At 40.5% G+C, this 27156-nt stretch overlaps 1 protein-coding gene across 5 annotated transcripts in view; it reads left to right on the plus strand.

Annotated features, from left to right (window-relative positions):
• The window catches only part of nrxn1a (neurexin 1a), a 1849731-nt gene that overhangs the window by 1648996 nt on the left and 173579 nt on the right, over positions 1-27156 (plus strand). For 3 of the 5 annotated variants that reach the window (XM_078556994.1, XM_078556995.1, XM_078556996.1), the window contains 2 exons: positions 18813-18902; positions 20027-20346. In XM_078556994.1, the coding sequence (XP_078413120.1) occupies positions 18813-18902; positions 20027-20346 (410 nt within the window). The remainder of the gene's footprint in view (positions 1-18812; positions 18903-20026; positions 20347-27156) is intronic. The other 2 variants (XM_078556997.1, XM_078556998.1) reach the window with 1 other exon arrangement.

Below are 27156 nucleotides of genomic sequence, written 5' to 3' on the forward strand. Positions count from 1 at the left end.
AATCTGCACTTTTTGCCCAAGGTATCAGAATGAATTAATTGCTTTGACTTGTGCAATAGAAAGCTAAATTCACCTCAGGAAAAAAAAAGACGTATCACAGAAAAAGTTATAGTTGCTCTGTTTTGCTGAAAATCTGCTTTAAATTTGTTCTATAAACTTTGCAAAATAAAAGAAATTGGAGTCCTGAGAAAATCCATCCTGTTCAATTAATAATTAATACAAGTTTATAGATTGTTAAGCAATGGTATGTTTTAATAATAATCAAACACAAGGCTTTACACAAGATTAAAGACACTCCTTTAATACAACTATAACCATATGCTATAAAAACTCTATTTGCTTATCTCGCTGGTGATAGGTTTCCTGAGCTTACATCGAAGTTGCTTAGTTGGCTGTTCCAACAAGAAAGAAACCAAACAGACCCGGACCAGTCAATTTGTTGAATTTGTTGGCTGTACCTTTTTATTAATGTATTCTTTAACGGGGCGTAGGAGTCACTGGCAAGGCCAGTATTTGTTGCCTATCCCTAATTGCTCTTGAACTTAATGGCTTACTGTGCCATTTCAGGGTGCAGTTATGAGTCAGTCACATTGTTGTGGATCTGGAGTCACATATAGGCAAGACCAGGTGAAGATGGCAGATTTCCTTCCCTAAAGGACATTAGTGAGCCAGATGGATTCTAACCTGCAAATTTATTGGCATGGGGCGCATGAATGCTGAATTCTGAGAACATTTTTGAGAGGTGTATGCAAAGGAAACAAGCACCAGTTCCCAAACACAAGTTTTTAGTGATAAATGTCATTGCATCAATTAATTGCTTTCAAGTTACTATTGATAATTTCAGATGTAAGTTGTAATTATGAATGTTGTTATTTCTTGGCACCAAAATAACTTATGATTATTTTTCATGGTGCTGGAAGGAAATAGCAGCAATGTCACAGGCAAGCATGAAAAATAATTTATATTCTGCTGATGAAGCTCAGTAGACAACTGACAAATGGTGAAATCATAAGTCAGTCATGGACAAATTCAGTTTACTTCTATTTAGAAAGCAATTCATGGTTTCAGTTTATTATTTAACTAATGAAAAGACAGACAGTCTTGATATAATTGGAGTAAGATTAAAATGGTTACACGAATTCAACCAGTAAATAAACATACATAAAACTGAGAAAATTCTAAATAAAACAATAACAACAAGTCCAGCATTGCATTTTAGTTAGGTCCCATGAGCTAGTTTAAATTTGTACCTCTGTAACTAATTGCAACTTTACATATTAAAAACCATAACTAATTATACTGATTGCAACACAATCTTATCCATAATAAAAATGCACTCACTGTTCCAGTTCAGTTCTTAGTGTCAAAAAGATTATATTTCAATATGTTGTCACAGAGCTAGTTTACATTTCTAACTCCATGGCTAATAAGCATATATAAGAAGCCAAGCTAAGCATGGCTGTACAGCGCAGCAGTGCTTCCATTTATTAGTAGCGAGCATTATATGTGGATTCATAGTTGTAATTCTCTGCAGACTCATGAGGGCTGAAAGATTAGGTCATGCCGTGCACATTTATTAGATGAAAACTTTTACAGAAAATGGTTTGTGCACTGATAATGTCCTGATGATGCAAGAGGACCATTTTCATATGATCCTCTTGTCAACATTTTCAATGCCTTGATTCCTCTTTACGTGTCTAAAGCTGGGCGTGAACAAATATCTGGGTCGCAGGCTCAGCTGGAGCATCACTAGAGGTGTTTTTAACGAAATCTACAACTCTTTCACTGGCAAATGAGATTTTTGGTCTGTGGAAATGTTAGAACTAGTTGGAAAATAGTCCTATTTGTGATCCAATAAATTTAGATGTATGGAAATATGGAAAATATTTTCAAGTTCGCAGTTCAAAGATGGGGTGCAACAATGAAAAGTTGTACTACTTAAAATTGGAAATGCTTTCTTGATTGTTGTAGCATATTGAACCATTCTGAGGTACCCATACAAGCTAGTAGCAAGCTATGATATTTTAACTAAAACAAATTATTATCACAAAACAACATTGTTTTTGTTTGGTTTGCTTTGACTGACTGATATGTTTTGTCAGGACTAGAATGGGTAGACCTCCTTTCTGAAAGATGTGTCTGTAGAAATAATGGTCATATGATGCAAATAATAATAGATGACAATAGCCAGAAGCAAGATACAGTGCACTTGAAAAGAAAAATTCCTTTTTCACTAATACAGTAATAATGCAGATTGTTAGAAACCAGTGGTCAATTTGAGTACAGTTTATAATTATCCTCTCTTTTTGGGCTACTAGAATAACAATCACGCAGAGACAATTTTAACAGCTAGTGCAAATCAACATGTTTGTGAAGATACTGCAAGTGGTGTTGTGATCCCAATGAATATCCATCCGCCTGTGTTCTAAATCGCTGAAATCTAAACTTTTCAGATATTGGAGCTAGCAGCATGTTCCAAAGATTATTAATTATTACAGGGAATAGCCTTCTATCCTTGGCAAATGGAAAAGATTGTACTGTTACCTGAGTATCTCAATTTTTTTTTAAAAAAGATGCCTGTAGCACTGAGTTCCTAACGATTTGACGGCAAAGTTACTTGTAGGGTCCAGCTGTCTTTGGGATAAAATATTGTGATTCTTGTCTGCTTCTGCTGAACAAAATTAATGGTAAGCCAACCTCAATGTTAGCTCTTTGAATTCTTTTACTTTTCATTCTGCCAAAGGCTATGAGAAGAGAATAAAGTAAATTGGTGAGCTGTTTTTTTTTCAATTTTCTTGCTTCAGAATAAATTAAAGAGCCTTTCTTATGTTGCATTAGCTTTCATCCGAAATGCATACAAAGGCAATTTTCTACTTGTCCCATGCAATTTTTTTTTGTTGCTGAAATTGCTCTAACTAATTTGAACCAATACAGCTGAGATTTACAAGTTCCAGATCAATGCAATTTCTCCCATTGTTACAATATGAATTAGAAGTTTTGATAGCCAGAAATTGCTATTCACAATACTATTGAATAAACACAACCTGTTTAAGTGCTTTAATCCCTCAGTTAAAATAGCGATAAAATAATTGTGTACAATTGAATTAAGCATTTATGCTAATATTGCAAACAGTTGTTTTTGGCTTTGGAGAAGAACAGCATACTTGAAATATATTGTAAAGATCTGAGCGAGCCAAAACAAAACATAGAAGTTTACAGTACGGAAGAAAACTGTTCATCATGTCTGAACCGCTCTTCACCACAAAGCAATCAAAATTTAAAAGCAATTGCTCTGCTGAAAAAGAGACATTTTTTGTTGAAGCTTTATACCTTGTACTCGTCAGGATAATTCACAAGAATACCAATGTAAGGGAAAACAAGAAATTTATACCATAAAAGAAGACAGTGCTGATTGTTTGGCAAGTGGACTATGATTGGTAGAGACTTTGCAATGGAGAATGCACCAGTAATGATGACTGACAGTTAACTGGCAAGCATTGTTTGAAATTTAAACCAGGCAGCTTGACTCTGATGGGTCAAAACATTGCCCTGAGGAATGAACCAGCAAATAGCCGTCACTTATTGGGCAGGATTTTGTGTTCGGCATGCGGTTGGTGGGCTTGGAAGCAGCCAGGAAACGGGCTGCCGCCTGCAATTGGCCCCCAACCGCGATTTCACACTGGCAGACCAATTAACGGTCAGCCAGCGTGAAAGGTGTGCTGAAATGCTCAGTGCTGCCGGGGTGGGGGTGGGGGTGGGAGCAAGGCGAGCACTGAAGTCAGTGCGGGCGTGAGGAAGTGCTCACAGAAAGCTCCCTGAAGGCAGGGAGCTGCCTCAGGGAGCTGAAGAATTGAAAAGCCATAAATAAAGATTTCCAAATGCCAAAAAAAATGTCCATGCATCAGGATCAGTCACCTGACCATATGGCTGATGTCAATTCTGTCCAAACATTTTTATCTTTTTTTTAAATTAATATCAGGAACCTCATCCCACCGTTGGATGAGGTTTCCTCAAAAAGGCAAAGGCCGCCTGGCCGATTCGCCCACCTGCCAACCATAACGCTGCACAGGCAACAAGAAATCACCGTTGATTACTAAGTTAATGGTCTTAATAGGCCTCTTAATCATTGGTGGGCATGCTGCCGACTCTCACGGTTCTGCACAACATCAATTGGCCAAATGGTTGGGCAAATTGCTACAACCAGCTTTGAGCAAGTTTTCCACATACACAATGAAGGACTCCTTCACATTTGCGAAGACCATACAGGACTTTGCATATCCATAACAATGCTCTGTCATGTGCTCATTTGACAGTGCTAGCCTATTCACTAATGTTCCACTTAAGGAAGCCATAGATATTTGCATTACAGCACCAAAGCATGGTGATCTAGACCCACCACCATTGTGTACATCAGTATTCATTGATCTTATGAACTCAGCAACCTGCGCAGTTGAGTTCAGTTTTAACGTCACCATGTGTGCCCAAATAATAGAGGGATCCCCTCTAGGCCCAGCTCCCACAAACATCTTTGTTGGGTACCATTATAAATGTGTCTTCAATGGAATGACACCTAACTTCCTACCCTTTGCATATTTCCGATAGCTGGAAGATACTTTCGCTATATTTAAATCTGCAGCAGCATGTAATAATTTCCTTATGGAGTCTTTATGGACTACAACCTGCGCTTAAACTCACCTTTGAAATGGAGCAGTCAAATGAACTCCCTTTTCTTGACGTACTAGCTGAGAAATCTTCCAGGGGTTCTCTACCATGGTCTATCACAAGCCTACCTTCACTGGTCAATATATGCATTGGGATTCTTATAGTTCCACATACTAAAAGATTGGCCTTATCAGCAACCTCGCAAATAGGGCCTGAGCCATTTGCTCACCATGTAAGCTAGACATTGAAATAAGGCGCATCAAAAGCACCCTGTGGGATAATGGCTACCCTGATCAAATCATTTTGCACTGTATGTCATGCAAACTCATGAACAGACCTAAGGCCATCATTTTTGGCCCTGAAAGTGCCCAGTCTACCTCAGATTCCCCTGAAAGGGCGAAGTATCTCAAAACTCTGAGCAGTAGATGAAGCCAGCTGTTTCATGCTGCTACCATGCAGTAGTAACACGAGTGTCATTTGCCACTAACGGGATGCTGCTGTCAAGCCAAAAAGATGTTCTGCCTATCACACAAATGAGTAATGGAGTATATGAATTTCAGTGCCAGTGTGATGCTAGATATGTAGGTCATACATCCCAAAGACTGGCATCCAATGTTAGATTTGCAACTGGACAACATTTGCTAAATAATCCTCAGTGTGCTAAGAATTACACTGACAACCAATTTAAGATTGTCAGTCAGGCTTGCAGTGTGGTGCATTTGCATGTACTGGAAGCGACATATATTAATACCCAGGGCTCTGGTCTTTGCAGACAGAAGGAACATATACATACATTGCTCCTGTTTCAGCCAAACAAAATAGTGATAGCTATTTGCTGGTTCACTCCTCAGGGCAATGCCTTGACCAATCAGAGTCAAGCTGCCTGGTTTAAATTTCAAACAAAGCTTGAGTTAACTGTCAGTCACCATCAACTGGTGCATTCTCCATGGCAAAGCCTCTACCAATCACAGTCCACTTGCCAACCAATCAGCACTCTCTTCTCATACACTATAAATTTGTTGTATTCTTGTGAATTGTCCTGATGAGTGCAAGACAAAAACTTTTGACAAAAACAGTCTCTTTTTTCAGCAGAACTCTGTTATCTTCATGTATTCCTCCAACTTCAAATATCTGTGCACTTTTCCTTTCAGAGGTACCATGGTCAACTACTCCATGTGGCAAAATATTTCATGATCCAGCAATCCTCTCAGTAAAAGGTTTATTTTGACCTGCCTTTTTTTTAATTGACAATTTCAAATTGACTACCCTTGATCACAGATTCCTTAATCATAGGAATAGTCTTTCCCTTTTCATCTTATCAAAACCCATACCAATGTTAAAAACATCAATTGCTTCTGCTCTTTACCTTATCTGCCCCAGTGAAAGCTTTGCCATGTCTGAAAACTAATCAAGTTCTCCGTTGTAGTGAAAATGGCAGAATTGCCCAAAAATCTTAAGTCCCGCCCCTGAACACGGCACTTCCCATTTTCGCAAGGGCATTCATGTTTTGCGCATGCACGGTTCACGGAGGCAGCTGGCCATTTAAGTCATCAGCTGCCTCCACTGAAGTCAGATTTTTGTATCCCAGGAGGGTGTAACCTGAAGTGTGCAGAATAGACCTGGCCAGAGCAGGTCTAAACTTTCTGCATTTCTTTGGATAGCCAAAATACCCCTTTGGAGAGGTAAGGTACCCCTTTAGATCTGGTCCCAGAACACTTTGCAGGAAGGTCTGGTGCCCTTTTGTGGAGGTAAGGAGCCCTTTGGAATTGTTAAAATTAGGCATGAATGTGTGGTAAAAGCGCATGAACTCATTAACTGTCAAGTTCATTGGAACTGTCAACAGACCTGTCAAAATCAACTGGCACAACTGTCAAGGGGACCTATCAAAAGCACTTGTCAATGGGAGTTTTCAAGCTGTCAAGAAATTTAAAAGTCTTGCCCTTTAAATCTTTGAAAAAAATACGTGAAGTGTTTAATAAAAATCATTGCTTGCTATTTCACTCTGTTTGTTGACATATGCATGAAGATTTCCTTTACTGGATTGCTGTTGCATGACTGATTTCACAATAGGATACATGCCATTTCACATTTTAATTGACAACTCCAAGTAGTTATAGACAATTTGAAGTGGAACATTGAATTCTAATGCTTGTTTTAATAAGGGATTAAGCACTTAAAATATATATTTGTTCTTATCAAGGATTATATAGTTGAAAGAATGTAAATATAATAATTTTTTTTGTGAATGAGAGTGTTATTTCTTAATATAATGAAATCTGAATAGATACTTCTAATAAAGTTTTATAAATAAAGTTCTTGCTCATCTCTGCATAAGTCCTGATGTCTGCCCATGGTGGATACTGGGTGGGTTGGCATGGTAGGTGTAAGGTCAAAGATGGTGGGTGGATGGCAATTATTGATGTGAATTGGCACTAAGTTGGCATAGAGGCTATAAAGAACCATGGTGGTGGGTACAGAGGCATAGGTTGGCATAGAGGATTATTAAAAGATTCATTCATGGCCCAACATTGATCACCCATCCCTAATTGCCCTTGAGAACTGAGTGGCTTGCTAGGTCATTTAAGAGTCATCCACATTGCTGTGGGTTTGGAGCCACATGTAGGCCAGACCAGGTAAGGATGGCAGATTTCTGTCCCGAAAGGACATTAGTGAACCAGATGAGTTTTTATGACAATCGACAATGGTTTCATGGTCATCATTAGACTTTTAATTCCATATTTGTTATTGAATTCAAATTTTGCCATCTGCCATGGTGGGATTTGAACCTGGGTCCCCAGAGCATTACCCTGGATCTCTGGGTTACTAGTCCAGTGACAATACCACTACCCCACTGCCAAGGGGGTGGGTACAGGAGCGTAGGTTGTTGTGGATTGTATGAGGGGCCATGGGGTGGATACAGGACATAGGTTGGCATGGAGAGTATGAGGAGCCATGGAGGCAGAGGGGATAGGTTGGGATGGAGGTTATGGGGCTATAAGGGAGTTGTACAGGAGAATAGGTTGGCATGGGAAGTATGACGGGCCAAGGACAATGGGTACAGGGCATGAGGTGGAATGGGTTGACATGGATGGAACATGGCGAGTGTGTTGGGGGGGATGGGGGTTGAGGGGGCGTGAGGGGTGAGGCTTGAAGGGATGTTTTATTCTTTTTTTCAGTTTGGATACAGTGCCGGAGCATTGAGGCAGGCCTTCTGCGCACCCAGAATCCTAGTTTCCTAGGCACAACCATCTTCAGTTGCTTCATCAATGACCTTCCCTCCACCATAAGGTCAGAAGTGGGCATGTTCACTGATGATTGCACAATGTTCAGCACCATTTGCAAATCCTCAGATACTGAAACAGTCTGTGTCTATATGCAGCAAGACCTGGACAAGATTCAGACTTGGACTGATAAGTGGCATGTAACATTTGTGACACACAAATGCCAGGCAATGATCATTGCCAGCAAGAGAGAACCTAACCATCTCCTCTTGTCATTCAATGGCATGCCATCATTGAATCCCCCACTGTCCAACATCCTGGTGTTAACATTGACCTGAAACTGAACGGGACTATCCATACAAATACTGTGGCTACAAGAACAGGTCAGAGGCTGGGAATTCTGCAGAAAGCAACTCATCTGTTGACTCCCCAAAGTCTCCACCATCCACAAGGCACAAGCCAGGAGAATGATGGAATATTGTCCACTTGCAGCTCCAACAACACACAAGAAGCTCAACACCATCCAGGGCAAAACAACCCGCTTGACATCCCATCTGCCGCAACCTTCAAAATTCACTCCCTCCAACACCCATGCACAGTGGCAGCAGTGTGTACCACCTACAAGATGCACTGCAGCAACTCACTGAGGCTCCTTCAACCAGCACCTTCCAAACCCATTTTTATGAAGTCATTTACATTTGTTTAAAATTGGGTTACTCCAGGTGGTTAACTAGACATGATGATTAATAATGTGTAATTTTATGATAAATCCATTCCCAACTGTATTTAAAAAACTGCACCAGATTACCACTCTTAAAAATATTGAGGAATAGGTTTAATACATTTTTTTGCATACTGCATTGAGTTAAGTTATGTTATTAAGCTATGTTCCAAAATAGCCTGATTTCATTGGTTCATGACATATTTTATATTCAACAATTTGCAAATGATTTTGAGTGCAAACTTGCGGGTGAGGGAAAGACTTCTCAAAACTAGCACAATTTTTTGAGTGCAGTTTGATGTCAGATTGCCTTTTTCACACAAACTATAGCTGCTATGTATCCCAAAAAAGAAGAATATTAGTCTAGCAAACAAAATATTAAACAGGCAAATCTAATATAACTTTGCCTTTACCTGGTTTTCGACAAATAGTGTCATGATTTTTATCTTTTCTCAAAGAAAGAATAATGTTAAAAATCACTTTGCACTAAAATGAAAGAAAATAGCAGGCATCTGTATTTTTCTGTTATTGAGTCATTATCTACAAGATCTGTTTACATAACTGGCCAATAGCATCAATAAAATGTATACAGTTTAAATTGTACAATTTGAAATAGATTACTCTTGGATAATAAAATGTCTTAGAGGCATAAATACACAAATTGAAATGCCACTCAAATTCAGTGAAAAAGACTAAAGTACTTGCTTTGCCACAGGCTCCTTCTGTTAGCTTAGCTCTGACACGCAACAGATTTTATCTTTTGAATGCCATTTTCCATCAATTTTGGCGCCTATGGCTTTACGTTTGCAAGCTCTCATCTAAACAATGACCTCTCTTCCATTGTTCCAGTTGGTTGACTTCAGACCATGCATAACTCTTAGAAAATGTGATGACACTTTCCTACCCCTGGACATTTTAATACAAGAGACAGACATTGAGGAAGCACCTGTTCAACCTCTGACTATCAAATTTTAAATGGAAATGCTTTATTAATATAAGAATTGATTGTTATCAGTATCAAAAGTAGATAACTCCATGTCAATGCAGCAAATTTGAAGTACATTGATGTATTGCAATTTGGATTTTTTTAAAACTGGTTTTGTAAACATTAGAAGTTGATAAATTAGATCTATAACATTGTTTGAAAGATATCTATTTATAATCAAAATTTGAATGCAGCAACAAAATAATTTGCAAAGTTGTTTAACTATCAAGTTCTAATTCTATGATAGTTGCACAGGAAAATAAAGTTCTAGTTTCACACAGTTGTTGCCTATGTACCCCTCTGTACTGATCGGAATAAATACTGTGGGGCTTAATTGGACTGTTCCCGCAATTGGACACAGGATCGCGATGTGTCATTAATCCGTGCTCATTGATTGTAATTGCAATGGAGGCAGCATGCCAATTTCATGCTGCCTGCTCAATTTAATGATTTAAGATTCAGCCAGTGCTAGCTGAGCTGTTCATTGGCCGGACATAACAGCTGGGGGATAATATTGTGACTGGCAAGCTTGTTTTTACCATTAAAGCTTGCCTGCACTGCTTAAAGCTTCCTCTTAAAGGGAGGTGGCAGGAACAGGTGGAGGGAATTAAGATTGAAGAGAATCTGACCTGGGAAAAAGTGAGGAATGGCACAACATGGGAGAGCGCACATTTCAGTTTTCAGATGCTGCACTGGATGGCTTGGTGGAGGAAGTGGAAAGAAGAACAGATATCCTGAATTTGCAGGGAGGGAAGGAGGCCCTGCAGACACTCATTCAAAGGACAGTGAAAGCAGATAGCCTTGGAGGTCAATATCAGGAGTTGAGCTCCAAGGACCTAGATACAGTGCCACAAGCAGTTCAATGAACTCACACGTGAAGTCAAGGTCACTGAATGCATCTTCAAATGCCATATCTTATCTGCTGCACCAGTAGCTTCAGTTACTGCTTAAATCACCACATGTACATCACTCACCTACCAACAACCTCTGTCAATTAGACCTCATACCTAACAATCATATGCTTCACCTCATCTCCACACACTTAGCACTGCTGCTAGCCTTGCATTCACTTCTCCCACTTTGCACTCATTTCCAGCTATTCAACCATGACAGCCGCATCATCCAAATGATTGAATGACACTCACTGATACATTTCCCTTTCTTTTGCAGGACAATGTGCTGCACACCCAGAGATAGCAGGAGCTAAGTGGAAGAAGGGAGGTGCACCTGCATGTCTTTTGCCAAGGAGGAGATGGTGCTGGCCACTTTTGGGATGTCCTCTGCTGAGTCCATTTCCAAGGGTGGGGCTGAAACCATTGAAGGTTACGGTATGCTCATACCTCACCTCCTTCTTAGAGCCCACTTCCCTTTCATTTGCAATCTTCTGATTTACAAGCTGCAGATGGTCTAAGCGTGCACTTTTTACTTCCACCATCACCACCACCGTCCCCACGTGACCCCCCCGCAACTCTCTTCACCACAATCTTTCCCATGTGCTTTCTTCCTGCAACATGGTCAGACAGTGGAGGAACAGCAAGAAGAGGGTGGTGATGAAGACAACTATCACTCGATTTCACAATTGCAGCCACCAGCTCAGATACTGACATTGCATGAATTCTAGAGGATGGATTACAGCCAAGATCTGCTGATGGTGGGACCATAGGCCTGAGGGTGCTGAAGCTAGGGAAGGGGGCAAGGGCAGTGTAGGTGCCAAATCAACAAAGAATTCATACGGACTGGTGAGGACTTTGGAGCAGCCCACAGGAGAACGTTAATGGCTATGCACAACAAAATGCTTGGTGTAATGGGAAACCTTCCAGAAAGCCTGTGGCTAATGTCACGGAGCATGGAGGAATCCCGCACAACTTGGGATAGGGTTTTGTGCAGCACTTGTAGCTCAGCCTTTCCAGCATGGAAGCGGTGACCAACTCTGTGTACAAACTTGTGGGCCCAACCAAGGTGAAGAGCTGTATTTTCTCGGCTGGATCCTTTATATCAGCTTCAATTCCGGGTCGGGAACCCCAAAGCAGCCATGGCAGGATGTCGCACAGGATCTTCCCAGAGACGGCCAATAAAGAAGCCACCTGCAGGTGCACCATTCAATTAAGTATGGTGGGCAGACCAGTAAATTAGCAGGCCAAATGCGAGGATTTGCAGTGATGTCCTGCAGGCAGCCCCACTAGGGAGACGTGAGTGCTGCTGGGACAGGCAGGAGACCGCAAGGGCACCTCAAGATGGAGGCAGGATTGTGAAAAGTTAAAAATCCCCTATGGCCAAACGGGTCGTGCCATCATTGTGGAAGATTCAGCCCACAGTGTCTAATGGCCGATGTCACAGTTTCCATTCAAATACAAGCAACAGCCACCCAACGTCTGTGTGCTGCAGCAGAGGCTAAGGCTGAAGTCATGCAAACTCAGTTTGCTGCCATGCAAACTGAAATTGCTACCGCCATGGCTGTGGATTACAGTGTGCAAAGGGGCCTTTAAGCTGTCACAGCAATCCGACATTTGTGCTCCTGCAGATTACTCGCATCATTGAGGCCCTGCACTGGCAGAATTTCAGTGGCTCAATGGTGCACAAACCTGTTGTCCTCTCTCAGGATGATAGCTTTCCTCCCCTCGCGCCTGCTCTGTCGGTGCCCATACTGTTGCTTCTAAGCCAGTCACACCTGACAGCTGCTGCCTATGCTGAGATGGTGATGTCTGCTGACAGGACAGTCTCCTACACGGCAAGTCAGCAGCCTTACACCAGCCATGCTGCAGCCATCAGGGAAGGACTGTGTAGCAGCACTAGGACAGACAAAGGCACATGTAAAACAGACTAAGGGAATACACCAGGATAATTTGTTGACTTCTGTATGCAATTTGGTATGAATTAATTTATATAATTGGTTTAGAATGTATATGTTGTGGTGACTTTTATTGTTAAATTGTGGCCAAGCAGATACTGTGGTAGTCACTAATAGAGGGAAGGATGGTGTGGAATTGTTAGTGAATGGGGAATTGGGGTTGTGGTTACTTGTATTACAGTTGGATGAGTTTTCATAGACAGTCTGGGCAGAAAGGGGCTGATTTGGCTGCCTCCTCTCCTTCTCCTCCTCGTCCTTTTTCCCTTCTCCCTCCTCATGCTCCTTCTCCTCATCTGTTCGCTGTATTATTGATGGCAGGTTATGCAGCGTGCGACAGACCACCAGCAATCTTGATATTTGTTCTGTCAAGCACTGCAAGGCTCCTCCAGAGCGGCCAAGAGAGTGGAAGTATTGGCATGGATTTTACTTGGGCCCTAGGACCCCAATGTTGGGGAAAAAAGCAGGTCCTGAGCCCACGCTTGTCAGCAGCGGGATCAGTTCAGCGATTTTGCTGCAGGCAGCAGGAGGTCTTGTAGTGGTAGCGTCCCTACCTCTGGGCCAGAACCCCTGGGTTCAAGTCCCATGCCCCAGGCTTGCTGGCCACAAGGAGCGTTCATGATGCAATTCAACAGACTGATAATTAGCCAGGAACCCTTCCACCACTTCCCCACTATTCTCCAAAGGGAAAAGTGTGCGGGTGTGTGAAGATGCACTATAAAAAAACTGTAGGCCTACTCCTAATTGGCTGCCTGCTGCCCAGTTAAGGATGGTGCGCAGGTTCTTGCTCAGAAGCCTCAGCAACACTACCAGGAGAGATGGTCGCTGCTGAGGCATGCAGGAAACCTTGAGAACTCGGACAGTTAAGTTTAAAAAAAAAAGAAAAAAAATCAAGGAGCGGAGGGTCAGAGAGGAATTCCCTTCAGGGAGATTCATGACTCCCTCTGGATCTGATGGTCCCCCAAGCTGCCACAGGGAGACCATCTCCATTGAGCTGGCGGCCTCCTCACGTGGCTCCATCATCAGCAAAATGTTGACATCTCTGTCAAATGGCCCTTAATATGGCCTTTAAGTATGCACATTTTTGCCTATCTCTTTGGAGTGTGCAGCCCCTTCACATCGCAGCCCACCTCTGGGAAAATGCTCTGCATCAAGGAGCCACTCCGAAGCCAACCTCCACCCCCTAAAATTTCTGCCTATTGTTTCAGCCCACAAATGTTTTGCTACATCACATTTCGTGTGGCAGCTTGACTTTTACTCTACACGTGCCGCACAACTCTGCATGGGCTGAGCACATGGTTCCAGCAGATAGCCGTTGCCCAATAGTCACCTTTTGAATTCTGTGAAAAGTTAGCTATTGTTGCTCAGTCTCCATGTAGCTCTTTGCAGCAATTTAGAAAAATGTATGCATAATCAAGATAGAAATGATTACACCTCAATAATTTTGGTTCCAATTTAAGCTTTTTAAATGTTGGAACCAATATTATGTAAGGCTCAAAGTTAAAATCCTATAATGTTATATATTTTTATAATTTAGGATGGCAAGGCTGAAGTGAAGTGACACATTGTCGTCAACTGCAGATTAGATTCCTACAGGGCAGCTTTAAATGTTATGACATTATGACTTTAGAACAATCTATAACCATACACTTTCATTCAGATTCCATAGGGATCTACAAAATGTCACTATCGTGGAACTAAAAGGGGGCTTCTCTCAGCAAATAGGAACTGATCCACAAAAATAATTTGAAGTAACTCATTCTAAGCAGCCAATATGCTAGAATATGTTAAAAGTTCTACTTCCATCACAGGAGTCTTGGACCTGGTAAATTGTAATTTTCCTCTCAACTTCAAAATAATATCAGATGCAACATTTGAGAAAACAACCAGTTGGGATTTTGTGTGCTAAACTTCCCATTTATAATATTCAGTTAGATTTTATAATTCATATTAAGGGGTACATGAACCTACTGAGGGAGCTTTGACTTTAATAGTATAAAACTGGAGATATTGGATCAACACCCATTATATATCTTTCCAAACAGTAATTATGAATATTTTTGATTAATTGATCGAGTACAGCAGCAGGAGGATGCTCTGAGGTTTGGCTATGGTTCATTCTTGAAATGATTGAACATGTTGGGGTGGGGAAAGGAAAAACTGACCCGAGGGTCCCTTTGCCATGACTCACAGATATACACTCCTATTGGTTTCATTAGGAGCAGCATTAATAGCAACAGCTGTGGACATGCCCAAGAATCCAATGATCCAACTCTCATCCTTTCAAAGGTTGACTACATGAGAAGTTTGAAAGGGGGAGGAGAGAGGAGCATCCCTAACAAAGTACAAAATTTGCCACTAAATGTTTTTAAACAATACTGACAATCCTCTTCGTGCTTGTGAATTATTTTGTCCAGCTCAAAGTAATGAGCTAGCTTCAGATAACACATCTAAATATAAGGAACTGTCTTTTGGACGAGACATTTAAACCCATCAGCACTTGAGGTGGATGTAAAAGGCCCATTTAAATATTTGAAGGAACACGAGAGGCATTATTTGTTCCTCAAATAACACCACCAAAACACCTCATCTAGTCATTTATCTTATTTGCTTGTGGTACTTTCTATATGCAACATGGCTGCCATCTTTGTTTACACTGGAACTAACGTGATTCCATTCTCAAATACTTATTTGGATGCGAGGCACTTTGGGATTCCCAGATGACGTGAATGGTGCTATATGAATGCAGCTTCTTTCTTCCCTCTTTATCTTTGCTTTTCAAATGTCTAATGAGCAGCACATACTACTTTACGCTCATTTAAATGAAATCTATTTCCAACTGAGTGAGTGCAGAGTGTGTGCTGTTCTGTAATTGGCCTCCAGGATGCACACAAAATTAGGCAGGATTAACTTGTGTTGTGATTTTTTTTCCCCTCCCAACTTCTGCCCAACATCTCCCCTGATGGATAGGCCAAGACTGAAAGTTTAATTGGGAAAACCATAGATAAAAATCTGCATGCTGCAATCAATTCTGTGGTGTGCTGTCTCGAGTTGTCAATCTGCCACACCACGGGATGATATGGAAAACATGTTAATTTGCGATTTAAATAATTTCTCAACTTTTCATGTATGCAGTCCCTTCCTTGTACTTTTCATCTGCTTGCATTTGTATTTCATGGTTGCGAAAGCAAAACTGTTACAATACAGCAATTAACTAGTTCACCAAAGGGAAATTAGTCGCAATCTGTAGATACATAGGACTAAACTATGCAGCTGGAAGGTAATTGAGGGACTTAGATGATAACTAACATCATATGAACCCTCAAATAAGTTGACAGCCTTGAACTCATCATCACAAGTCAAGATTGCCTTCAATTCATTTCCTGATGTCAGCTTTTAAAACGATTTAGTCTTCTGGTTACATATTTAGGACCTATCGCATTTTTATGTGTTATTTTATGCTGAAGCTGGCTGCTGTAGTGTTTCACATCTTTATTGGCTAATGGTGACATTCAAAAAGGTAAATTAATTCCCTGTATTTGCCATTAGAATATTGCTAAATGAGCTCTGATGTTAACCAAACAGAAGTTTGTGGTAGTCAACAATGGATTATTTCTCTATAAATATGTTACAATTGTATTTTCTTTTGTATGAATAACACAGCAAGCATTGTTCAGTAGCTGTTTGGGGTTTGGTACAAAAAGTTGTAAAAACCAAAAGTTGTAACTTAATAATAGATAAAGAGGCATGACTTTAAGAATGCAATCGAAGTTTTCACTTGAAACAGCAGTTATAAACTTCTCAAGGTTTGCCGTTATGGCTTTCAATGTTATCTGGGCATCTTGATCAGTGCAGCTTTTAACATGCCCAGGTAATCCATCGGTCTGCAATTATTACACAGTAGTTTAACTTGCATTTACAAATTTTCACTACATAAGCAAGCAGACATTGTGGTGTACTATTACAAAAGTTCATTTCCAGAAAGCTCAGGAAATGTTATTTCTCATTTAATAAATCAAATATTGCATGATTGATGATGCACACGCAATATGGGAAGGACAGTGAAGGTTATTGTTACTTAGGTGTGACCTGGTAGCTAAATAATGTGAACAAAGCAGACAAAAATAAAAAATGGTATTTGTCAAGATAAAATATATACCCTAGAGTTTGAATTGTTTTTCTGTAGCTCCAGCTTCTTATCCGTCTCCTTCATTGCCTTTCAACGATGATGCTGCTGTTTCATGTCAAATGGCTGACACCTTTATTTGAGAAAGGGCAAAATAGAATTAGGTTTCAACAGTGACAATATAATACATTGGGAAAGAAAAAAACACATGCCAGTTGGCTTGACATGGCTAGTCTATCCATCTGACCTGCAGGTATGAAGATATGATTAAGATTTTTTTCTGCTGCTTTTTCTCAATTCTGCTGCAGATTTTAGCTCTGATTCAAAGGATTGACCTCTTTCACTTTTTCACTGCTTTCTCAGATTGTGTTAAATTACTGTTATTCCTTCGAAGTCTACCTGTTCATACAGAATTAATACACTACAATGTGACAAAATATTGTCTATTCGGTGGAAGAATGGAGCTACGCGGAATTCAATCAGCAAGGGCAATGTCACAGCAAAATACTTGGATGATCATCCTTTATCCAAACCAAATCCTTTTCAAGTCAACTTCCAATACAGTGGCAAACAAGTTTCATGCTAGAACCTGAACCTTTGTACACAATAACGGATGATGCATGTCACTCAGACTAAGCAGTATAAATTTTGACAATTGTGTGATGAATCCTAGGCATCAATTGGGATAGTTAAATTTAGAAAAAAAAATAAGCCATGCAAACAACTATATGTTAGCAAAAAGAAAACAGTGAAGAAACATCAATAGGGAAGAAACATTAATTTGTGTTCTTTCATACTGGTACCTACATTATCTTAAATGCCTTAACCTTTTTATTTTATTATTTTGTTTCCTGAGTCTGGGCAACACTGGCAAGGCCATATTAATTGCTAGTTACCCAATGAAGGTTGGACTTGGTTCAACAGAACAAGCTTTCAATTATTTGATAATGTTAACAATTATTTAACTGGTTGTACCACAGATGTATACTGCGGTGTGGCAGATGATTGTGTCTGTATATCATTTGAAACCTGAAAGGACACACTGAATTATGTCAGAATTGTTGCTAAGAGGTAGATCTTTCACCATTGGTGTGACCAGTTGGAGGGAATAATTTAACATGTTGCAATAATTTATTGAGAGTCAACCTATACATGAGCTGTTTGGGGAAGAGCTACAGGTCTGACTGACTTGAAAGTAAATTATGCAAACTTCGTATAAAACCAATTTAAATGAAATCGTAAACACATAAAACTCTGAATGCATGTAAATTTTAAAATGAAAAGTTGGGAAGACATAGACAAACATACATTCTATGGACTTTCTGGTTATTTGTGTGTGTTCCTAAATAATATATTGTGCAGTGATGATGGAATAAATCCAAATTCATTAAATTATTTTTCAATCCAAATGATTTGGAGTGTAGAAATTAATTCAATTAGGAACAAACAAAAATATTTTAAATTACTTTGTTGTATGTTTTTAATTAATCAGTTGCTTAAGGCCTGATGTCAACCAAGAAAGAAATGGACTGTTAAATTTACAGTTGCTCTTGTCAAAGCCTCATTTGCTTCATATTAAAATCAGTATTGTTACCTACATTTGTGCTTTTGTATTGTATTTATTAATACACAATGATTTTGTATTACTGCTGATAATCAGCCTAATGGATTTGTAAGACCTATTAGCATTCATTTTACCACTTTCTGCTTTCCTAATTTGAGTGATTTAATGTGTTTTTTTTAAATATTGGAATACAAAAAACAAATTAACATTAGCTGTGTCTTAAGGCATGGAAGGAGTAGTGTGTGTCTCAGGCATTAAGCTTTCATAGTCTTTTATTCAAGAGACTAATATGGAGAAGAATTGCAGTGAACACAAATAAATCCTACAACTGAAGCAAGGTTTAACTAGTTAATATGGGCTTTCTTCAAAACTAGCAGACAGATGAATATTTTTGTAAAGCTGTTATATGATATGATTTAATTTGTTGCTTTGGTTTTGTCTATAATATAACTTCAATAACTTAGTTGGCGATGCAGCTTTCTAATTCTTAATTAATACAATAATTTTGTTTGCTAAAAAAAATTAAATGCCTGAAAAATTTGAAATTTGAAATGTTGTAGATAGCATTTCTTAAACTTCCAAATTCAAAAATTCATGTGACAACTGTATAGCTCAAGCTTTAAGTATTAACCTTTAACCTTTGACCTTACAGATTTTAACCAATGAAATGTCTCTTTAAACTTTAAAGGAAACAATGATAACGAACGCCTGGCGATTGCTAGACAGCGAATCCCATATCGACTTGGTCGAGTAGTTGATGATTGGCTACTCGACAAAGGTAAAAACATTGATTAAAACTTCAAATAAAAAATAATTTGAACATAACCAAGTAGTGTTGGATTGTAACACTAATAAACTTAAAATATAAATTGCCAGTAAAATTAAATAAAACAAAATGTTTTAAACAGTAATTAGAAATATTTGCATTGCGTGTTGAATAATTCTTTTCCCATTATGAAATATCAGCAGTTTAATAAGCATACCCCATTAACTTAAGGTTAAAGGGACTGTTAAATATAGTCTTCTAATTGTGATCAATGTACAACATTAATCCTAGACATTTAACAAACAGTGATAAATCCTGTACAGAATATGTTTACTATGTCTAAATTTAGTCTTTAAAGGATGTACAATTAGCTGTGATCCATTTTTTTCATTTCTGCAACAACGTCCTTTTAAACTATAGATAACTTAAATAGTGTTTCATGTGAATTGGAAAGAAAATCTGAAGTCCCTTTAACGTTTACTTCAAACATTTGAAGGAATTGTAGTTTGAAAAGAAGTTAACAATAAAAAATGACATTTGCTGCATGCTTTTTGCTGTGCAAAAACTGAACCCTTTAAAAGTATAATAAATGATTTTTGTCAAAAAATCAAAAAGTGGTACTTTTGCAAAGGTTTGTTCTTTTGGAGTGAAATGTTCCACATAATTTTCTCATTTTATGTGTCACTTGTTAGTTCACATTTGCATTGACAGTTTTGTTTTTCATTTTAACCCAAAAGACAGGCTTGCTGGAAGGCAATCAAAAATCATCATATGATCTTACAATACACTCTATTATTTCTGTGAAGCAACATTTTCTGCTATTGTTAAAAGCTTGTTCTCTAAATTCAGTAAAAATTGCTTTTGAAAGAATGCTGTACAAAGAAAAATAGGAAACCACACACCTGATTGCCCTTTAAGCAACCAAAAAGATGAAATTACTCTAAGAAAATCTGGATCTCTCACACATTTCATTGAAGAGCAATAAATTACTCTTCATAGTATTCTTCAGTAATTTATTGCTGTCATTAACCACCTCATAAATTATTTGTTTCTTCACATAAATGTAAAATAAAATTCCTAATTTAATTAAGTCCACATTCAACATTTTTCCTATATGTGTAACGATGTTTTCACAGGACGGCAGCTTACAATCTTCAATAGCCAAGCAACTATAAAAATTGGTGGCAAGGACAAAGCTCGTCCATTCCAGGGGCAGCTAACTGGTCTGTACTACAATGGCTTGAAAGTACTTAATATGGCAGCTGAAAGTGACCCAAACATCAGAATAGAAGGAAATGTGAGATTAGTAGGGGAAGCATCCTCGATGACAACAGAAACAACGACCACATCAAAACCAGCAGAAATATCAACCACCATAATGGAAACTACAACCACTATGGCCACTACTACCACCAGAAAAGGGAGATCTACAACCACAAGAGATGTTATGACTCAGGTAAGTAATCCCAGTCTTTCGATTTCTTCTTAAGTTGTTTTTTTGAATTCGTGAAATTTTGTGTTAAAATGGTGTCGTTAACAATATGCTTCATTCTGAGGACCAAGGAAAGATATGATGTGAAATTTCTGTAAAAGCCATAATCAAGAATCAGTGCTGTTTATTCTACTATTGTTTTCTGTGACAGAGTTATCTCTATCTTAGTCATCTTGTAATGTGAAGTATCTGGTAAGGCAATTAGATAAAGCGATTGGTTCAGTTCCACTGCCAATGCTAATATCAAGTAAGTTCTGAGTTTTATTACAATAAACCTTTATAGTCATCTCATGTTGAGAAATAATGATATAATTATTGGAAATCAACTATCAAGAGGCATTTGGAAGACATTGGTCATCAAGACAAGCAAATCAGGTTGGTTCCTCAATTTAAGTTTCAAAATGTGAAAAGATGATTTACAAAGGCACAACAAGTTTTAAACAAATAAAAAAAATCAATGCGCATAAAAACACACTTATGCTCCTCCAAAGTTTTATGGCCCAGAAATTGCTGGAATGGTGAAACTCGCTGCAACTCTGTGAATTGGATTTTTGACTTCCTCCTTCAGGTCATATTTTGTGCCGCAAATTTCTGGGAATGTACATTGACACAAGGTTAAAAGGGCATCTGGTGCCTCATGACTATCAGATCCAATGGTCTATCTCCTTAACGAATGAATGTCAAAGATAGAGAAAGAAATAGGACGGAAAATTAGATGCAGAAACAGAAATACAGAGCAAAACTTTCACTGACTTGGCAAGCTGGTACGTCAGAAGTCAGGGGAACCCACCATTTCAACTATCCGCATCCAGCTAGTAATATCATTGATTGATTCCCTGCCTGGCAGCTTGATTGATAGCTGGGCACCCAGTTGGTTGGGGAATAAGTAAGTCTGCAGCAGGGACATGTGGTCAACTGGAGGTTGGGTGTGGGGGCATTGGTGGATGTTACTTGGAAGAAGGTGTCAACTGGAGTGAGTGGGTGGGGGTGGAGACAATTGGGAGGAGGATCAAGTATGATGGATGTATGTCAATTGGGAACAGGGTTAATCAGAGTTGAGACAGGGCAGTGATTGTGAGGCAGGGTGATGGGAGGGGGTGCAATCAGTGTGGGGGCCTTATAGTGGTGGTATCCGGGCTTGGTGGTGGGTAGGAGATCAGAGGCTTTGGGAGACCAGGCAGTTGTTTAGGGGAACCCCCCATCACAATGGCTCCTCAGGCTGGTACCTGGATCCAGAAGGTGTATTCACCTCCTGAATCGACCAAGCTCTCACCTTTAGGAAGTTGCCTGGCCGAAAACATTTACATTTCAAAAGCAGAATGCAAAGAAGCCCACAGTCTCATTATCATATTTAAAACTGCAACCTACCTCCTTGAATTAGGATTAGTTGCTCACACATCCGCTGGCTTCAGTTATAACCAGAATGGGCGGGTTGGGGGCAGGTTTGAATCCAATCCAAACCAAATTGTTCGTGTTCAGTTAAAATTCAGCCCAAAGAAAAGGAAAGATACAGAGTGAATTAAAAGGGAGAGACAGAAAGGAAAAATTAGAAAAAAAAACTTAAATCTAAAAAAAAATATTCCCTGTGGGAGATATGTTCCACAGCTACATTGGGCAGAACATTATGGAGTGGACATGGGTCTCCACTACTGGCTGAAGAGCGAGTGAGAGCCTTAAGTAACTTCTCTTCAGGAAGGACTGCTGCATCTTGTTTCACTCAGGCACTTGACAGATCAGTGGCAGGCCTTCCTCTGGGTTCAAGGACCCCAGGGGCAGATGCCCCACCTGCTGAGACCTGTCTGCAAATGAGAGGCTGGCAGTTCTATTGAACTGGGGAGGCGGTGGCTGCTACCCATACGACACCCACCCAAGGCCTAGTATTGTCACTGATTCCCAGGCCAGGGTCAGGTGAGGGTGGGAGAGGGAAGTGGGTTGGGTTGGCAGAAAGGGCAGGGAGGTGGCACTCGGTGGGCACTCCCCCACTCCTGATGCCAGCTCCCTCGATCAGGCACTAACTACAGTTGAACAATGGATGCCCCCAGGGAGCGCACAAACACATGTTCACTTGTCATGCTCTCCGCATGGCGAGTCCCCTACCCACAGCTGGGTTAATACCAGAGGTGGCGGGATGAGGCCTTTAATTGGGCATTAATTGCACACTTCTAAGGGCCTCAATTGGTGGTGGGGTGGAAAGGCCATCCATGGGCTTTCCCACCATGGACTTAATTGGGGTGGTGGCAGGGTCCTCACCCACCACCCTCCCACCCAATTAAATACCCCCCCCCCCACCTTCACCAAACACACCAAGGGGGAGGAGACAAGATTCCGCGCATTGTCTCTTTTCTGTTTCTTTGAATTTGAGTGGCATGTCAGGACTATAAGTCACCTCATTAGCAAGAATTTTTACAATGTGAATTATCAACCCTGAATAACTGCTGCAAGATTAATTTACATTAGTGGTGCAAATCCAGCAAATTCCATTGGGGAAGTTTATGGTGAGAATGTCCCTTCTTTTCATTTCTTTGTGAGAAAACCAAGGCTCATCATGCAGCAGTTCATGGGGAATGTTTCTTTCACCACAAATTGCTGGGATTTTAATGCATTAAGGATGTTGGGTAGTGCGAGCATGCCATTATTTTTCCAACAATTTCTGCACCAAAATTTTCCAAATTTAGATAAATTGCTGCACAGCTGTGAACTCCCTCAAATGTGTTTTTGATGATGTTTTAGGGGCGGGGCTCATGGGAAAGAATGTATGATCCAAGTCTGAATGGAGCCAACGTAAATTTGGATTTGGTACAGTTCACTAATGAAAGGAAGAATATTTAGATGTATCTGGTCCTCTTGCCAATGTAATGAATATCATGTCTAACAACACTCTTATTTCACAAGCATTTCTTTTCAAATATCTAAACTTGCACAGCACTTAATTGTGAATTTGTTTACATGCATTATTGATTATTCATAGATACAATTTAACTGAATGAAAGATATCTCCAGGAGATGGTGAAAGAATTTTTTAAGTCTTCTCTTAATAGTTAGGATTACAGACATTGGTTGTTGTCACTGTGGCTGTTATATCAATAGGCTGTTTAATGTTTGCAGTAACACTGTAAAAGAAATATAAATTAAAAAGAACTTTGAGCTAATATTGCCATGATGAAAAGATATTGAAATCTGAGAGAAGTCCAGGTCAATGAATATTTAACTCCAGGGTCTGCCTTAGTGGCACTGAAGTCAGAGCGAAAATGATAAACACAAGACTAACTTCTGGCTTTTTCAAATTATTATGGGTGGAATTTTATGATCTGCCACTGGTGGGTTTGCAGGTGGGGGAGCCCGTAAAATTCCACAGGTTGCCTTCCTGCTGCACTCCACCCCTCCCCGACCTCTCCACAATTTTACCGGAGGCCCTCACCCCATTTTGAGACCGTTAGTTGGCCAATTATTGGTCACTTAAGGGCTGCTTCCCTTCTGGCCTCAATTTTGAGGCTGGCAGGAGGAGATGAGGGGCAGGGTGAAACCCAGCTGGTAACCCTGCTTGGACCTTGGGCGGCACCTCCCTCAGGGGCTCCTTTCCATATTAGGTGACCTCTCCCCACCATGATCCCCTCCCTCTCTGGTCTCTCCATCAATACCCTTGCTCACACCCTCACCCTCACCAGGCCTCCCCACCTTGAGATCATTCCCCCTGCACCCTCCCCCCACCTAGCACTGATCTGTTCCTGGACTTGGAATTGGAGGACAGTTATGTTTTGTGGCTCAGAGATATGCAGGGATGACACTAGTTTCTATGTCTGAACAGGAATTTTATTTACAATGCTTTTAAAAAGTCTGCTCACTTCTTCTTCCAGTTGCTTCTTGCTTTTTGTTTAATTTCTCTTTCTCTGTAACCACATCAAGACTTACTTAACAACACAGAGAACAGTCAACAGATGCACACAATCAAATATTGAAAAATTAAACAATTGAATACTACGGGGTCTGGTCATAGTCCCAAGATGGAACCATCCCAGATTTGCACTAAGTGCAGTAGCGGGCGGGAAAAAGGATGTTTTACCCACCAGCCATAATGGTGGATTTTCGCACCATATTGTCCCATTCCCACCTCATTAATTATGCAACCACAGGGAACATGCTGTCTCGCTGGAGGGTAGCCTCTGATTAGCTCGCAATGCCATTACCTTACCACTTCCTCATGCAGTGCAACATTTTTAAACTGCAGCCACCCGCTCATTTCTCAATGCTTGCAGCCCAGGACTGCTCTGGTGAAGACATGGCACCAAAAGCCAGAAAGGGTGCAGCCCTCCAATTCAGTGATGCATCCCTGGGATGCTTCCTGGATGCTGCCTCATCTCCTCTGGAGACTGCCTCCTCAGCACTCACCATCTTGAGGCCACTTGCACAGATCAACATGTGCCTTCACACACATCCTGGGATAACCCTCTTTCCGAGTGCAGCCCTCACCCTGCAGCCTCTTGTCTGAGGCCACTTCTCCACTTTCTCCAAGCAAGCCCTAGCCCTGTACCCTTTGAAAAACCACCCAGCTTTACGGCAGGTCTGGTAGGTAGACGCCTGCCCATGAGCCCTCCTAAAAGTGATGTGGTGCTGTTCGCGACGCCCGGTGCTTACTGCCAAAGCAAGGTAGGCAAAGAAACCTTGTCCCAAGCTAAGTGCAGCTCTCCAGGTGCACATCACTTGTGTACAGTTTTGAAACACGTCGGCGTGCAATCACGCCAACATGCCTGGATGATTCAGTGTGGCGGCGAATGATTCCAGCAAGCAAACTCATAATTAGATGCTAAAGTATTGAAATTAGGTTCCTGATGTGCGGCAGCAGGAAAGGTGGCCATTGAAGGTGGAGTGGATGACCGCAAACTGGTTTCACAACAGCTCCAGTCTTGACTACTGCTACTGCTGGGGCAACATACGAACAAGGAGCAGGAGTAGGCTATTCGGCCCTTCAAACCTGCTCTGCCATTTAATAAGATCATGGCCGACCTGATAGTAACCTCAAATCTGCATCCCGCCTATCCCTGATAACCTATCACCCCTTGCTTACCAAGAATCTATCCACCCCTGCCTTAAAAATATTCAAAGACTTGGCTTCCATCGTCTTTTAAGGAAGAGAGTTCCAAAGACTCACGACCCTCTGAGAGAAAAAATTTCGCCTCATCACCATTTTAAATGGATGACCCCTTATTTTTAAACAGTGACCCCTAGTTCCAGATTCTCCCACAAGAGGAAACATCCTCTCTACATCCACCCTGTCAAGACCCCTCAGGATCTTATATGTTTTGATCAAGTTGCCTCTTACTCTTCTAAACTCCAGCGGATACAAGCCTAGCCTGTCCAACCTTTCTTCATAAGACAATCTGCCCATTCCAAGCATTAGTCTGGTAAAACTTCTCTGAACTGTTTCCAATGCATTTACATCCTCCCTTAAATAAGGAGACTAATACTGTACGTTGTACTCCAAATGTGGTCTCACTAGTGCTCTGTATAACTGAAGCATAACCTCCCTACTTTTATATTCAATGTCCCTTGCAATAAATGATAACATTCTATTAGCTTTCCTAATTGCTTGCTGTACCTGTGTACTAGCCTTTTGTGATTCATGCACTTATCTCCCAGATCCCTCTGCATTTCAGAGCTCTGCGATCTCTCACCATTTAGATAATATACTTCTCTTTTATTCTTCCTGCCAAAATTGAAAATTTCTCATTTTCCTATATTATACTCTATTTGCTGGACCTTTGCTCACTCACTTAGCCTATCTATATCTTTTTCTAGCCTCTTTTTGTCCTCTTCACAGCTTACTTTCCTACCTACCTTTGTGTCATCAGCATGTTTGGCAACCATCCCATCTATCCCTTCATCCAAGTCATTTATATAAATTATAAACAGTTGAGGTCCCAGCACTGATCCCTGTGGTACACATAGAAACTAGGAGCAGGAGTAGGCCATTTGTCCCTTTGAGCCTGCTCCGCCGTTCAATAAATCATGGCTGATCCTCTATCTCAACACCATATTCCCGATTTCTTTCCATACCCCTTGATGCCCCTAATATCCAAAACATTATCAATTTCTTTCTTGAATATACTCGGTGAACCGGCCTCCACAGCCTTCTGTGGTAGAGAATCTCACAAGTTGACCACCCTCTGAGTGAAGAAATATTCCCTCATCTCAGTCCTAAATGGCCTGCCCCGTATTCTGAGACTGTGGCCGCTGGTTCTAGATTCTCCAACCAGGGGAAACATCCTCCCTGCATCTATTCTGTCTAGCACTGTTAGAATTTTATACTTTTCAATCAGATCCCCTCTCATTCTTCTAAACTCTAATGAATACAGGCCCAGTTGAACCAATCTCACCTCATACAACAGTCCTGCCATCCCTGGTATCAGCCTAGTGAACCTTCTCTGCATTCTCTCTATGGCAAATATATCCTTTCTTAGGTAGGGAGACCAAAACTGCACACAATACTCCAGGTGTGGTCTCACCAAGGCCTTGTATAACTGCAGTAAGACGTCCCTATTTCTGAACTCAAATCCTCTTGCAATGAAGGCCAATATACCATTTGCCTTCCTAATTGCTTGCTGCACCTGCCTGTTTACTTTCATTGACTGGTGTACAGGGACACTCAGATCCCTTTGTACATCCACATTTCCCAATATATCACCATTTAAATAATATTTTATCTTTCTCTTTTTCACACAAGCGTATAACTTCACATTTATCCATGTTATACTGCATCTGCCATGTGTTTGCCCACAA

This window comes from Cetorhinus maximus, chromosome 14, assembly GCF_964194155.1.
Source record: "Cetorhinus maximus chromosome 14, sCetMax3.hap1.1, whole genome shotgun sequence".
NCBI classification, from domain to species: domain Eukaryota; kingdom Metazoa; phylum Chordata; class Chondrichthyes; order Lamniformes; family Cetorhinidae; genus Cetorhinus; species Cetorhinus maximus.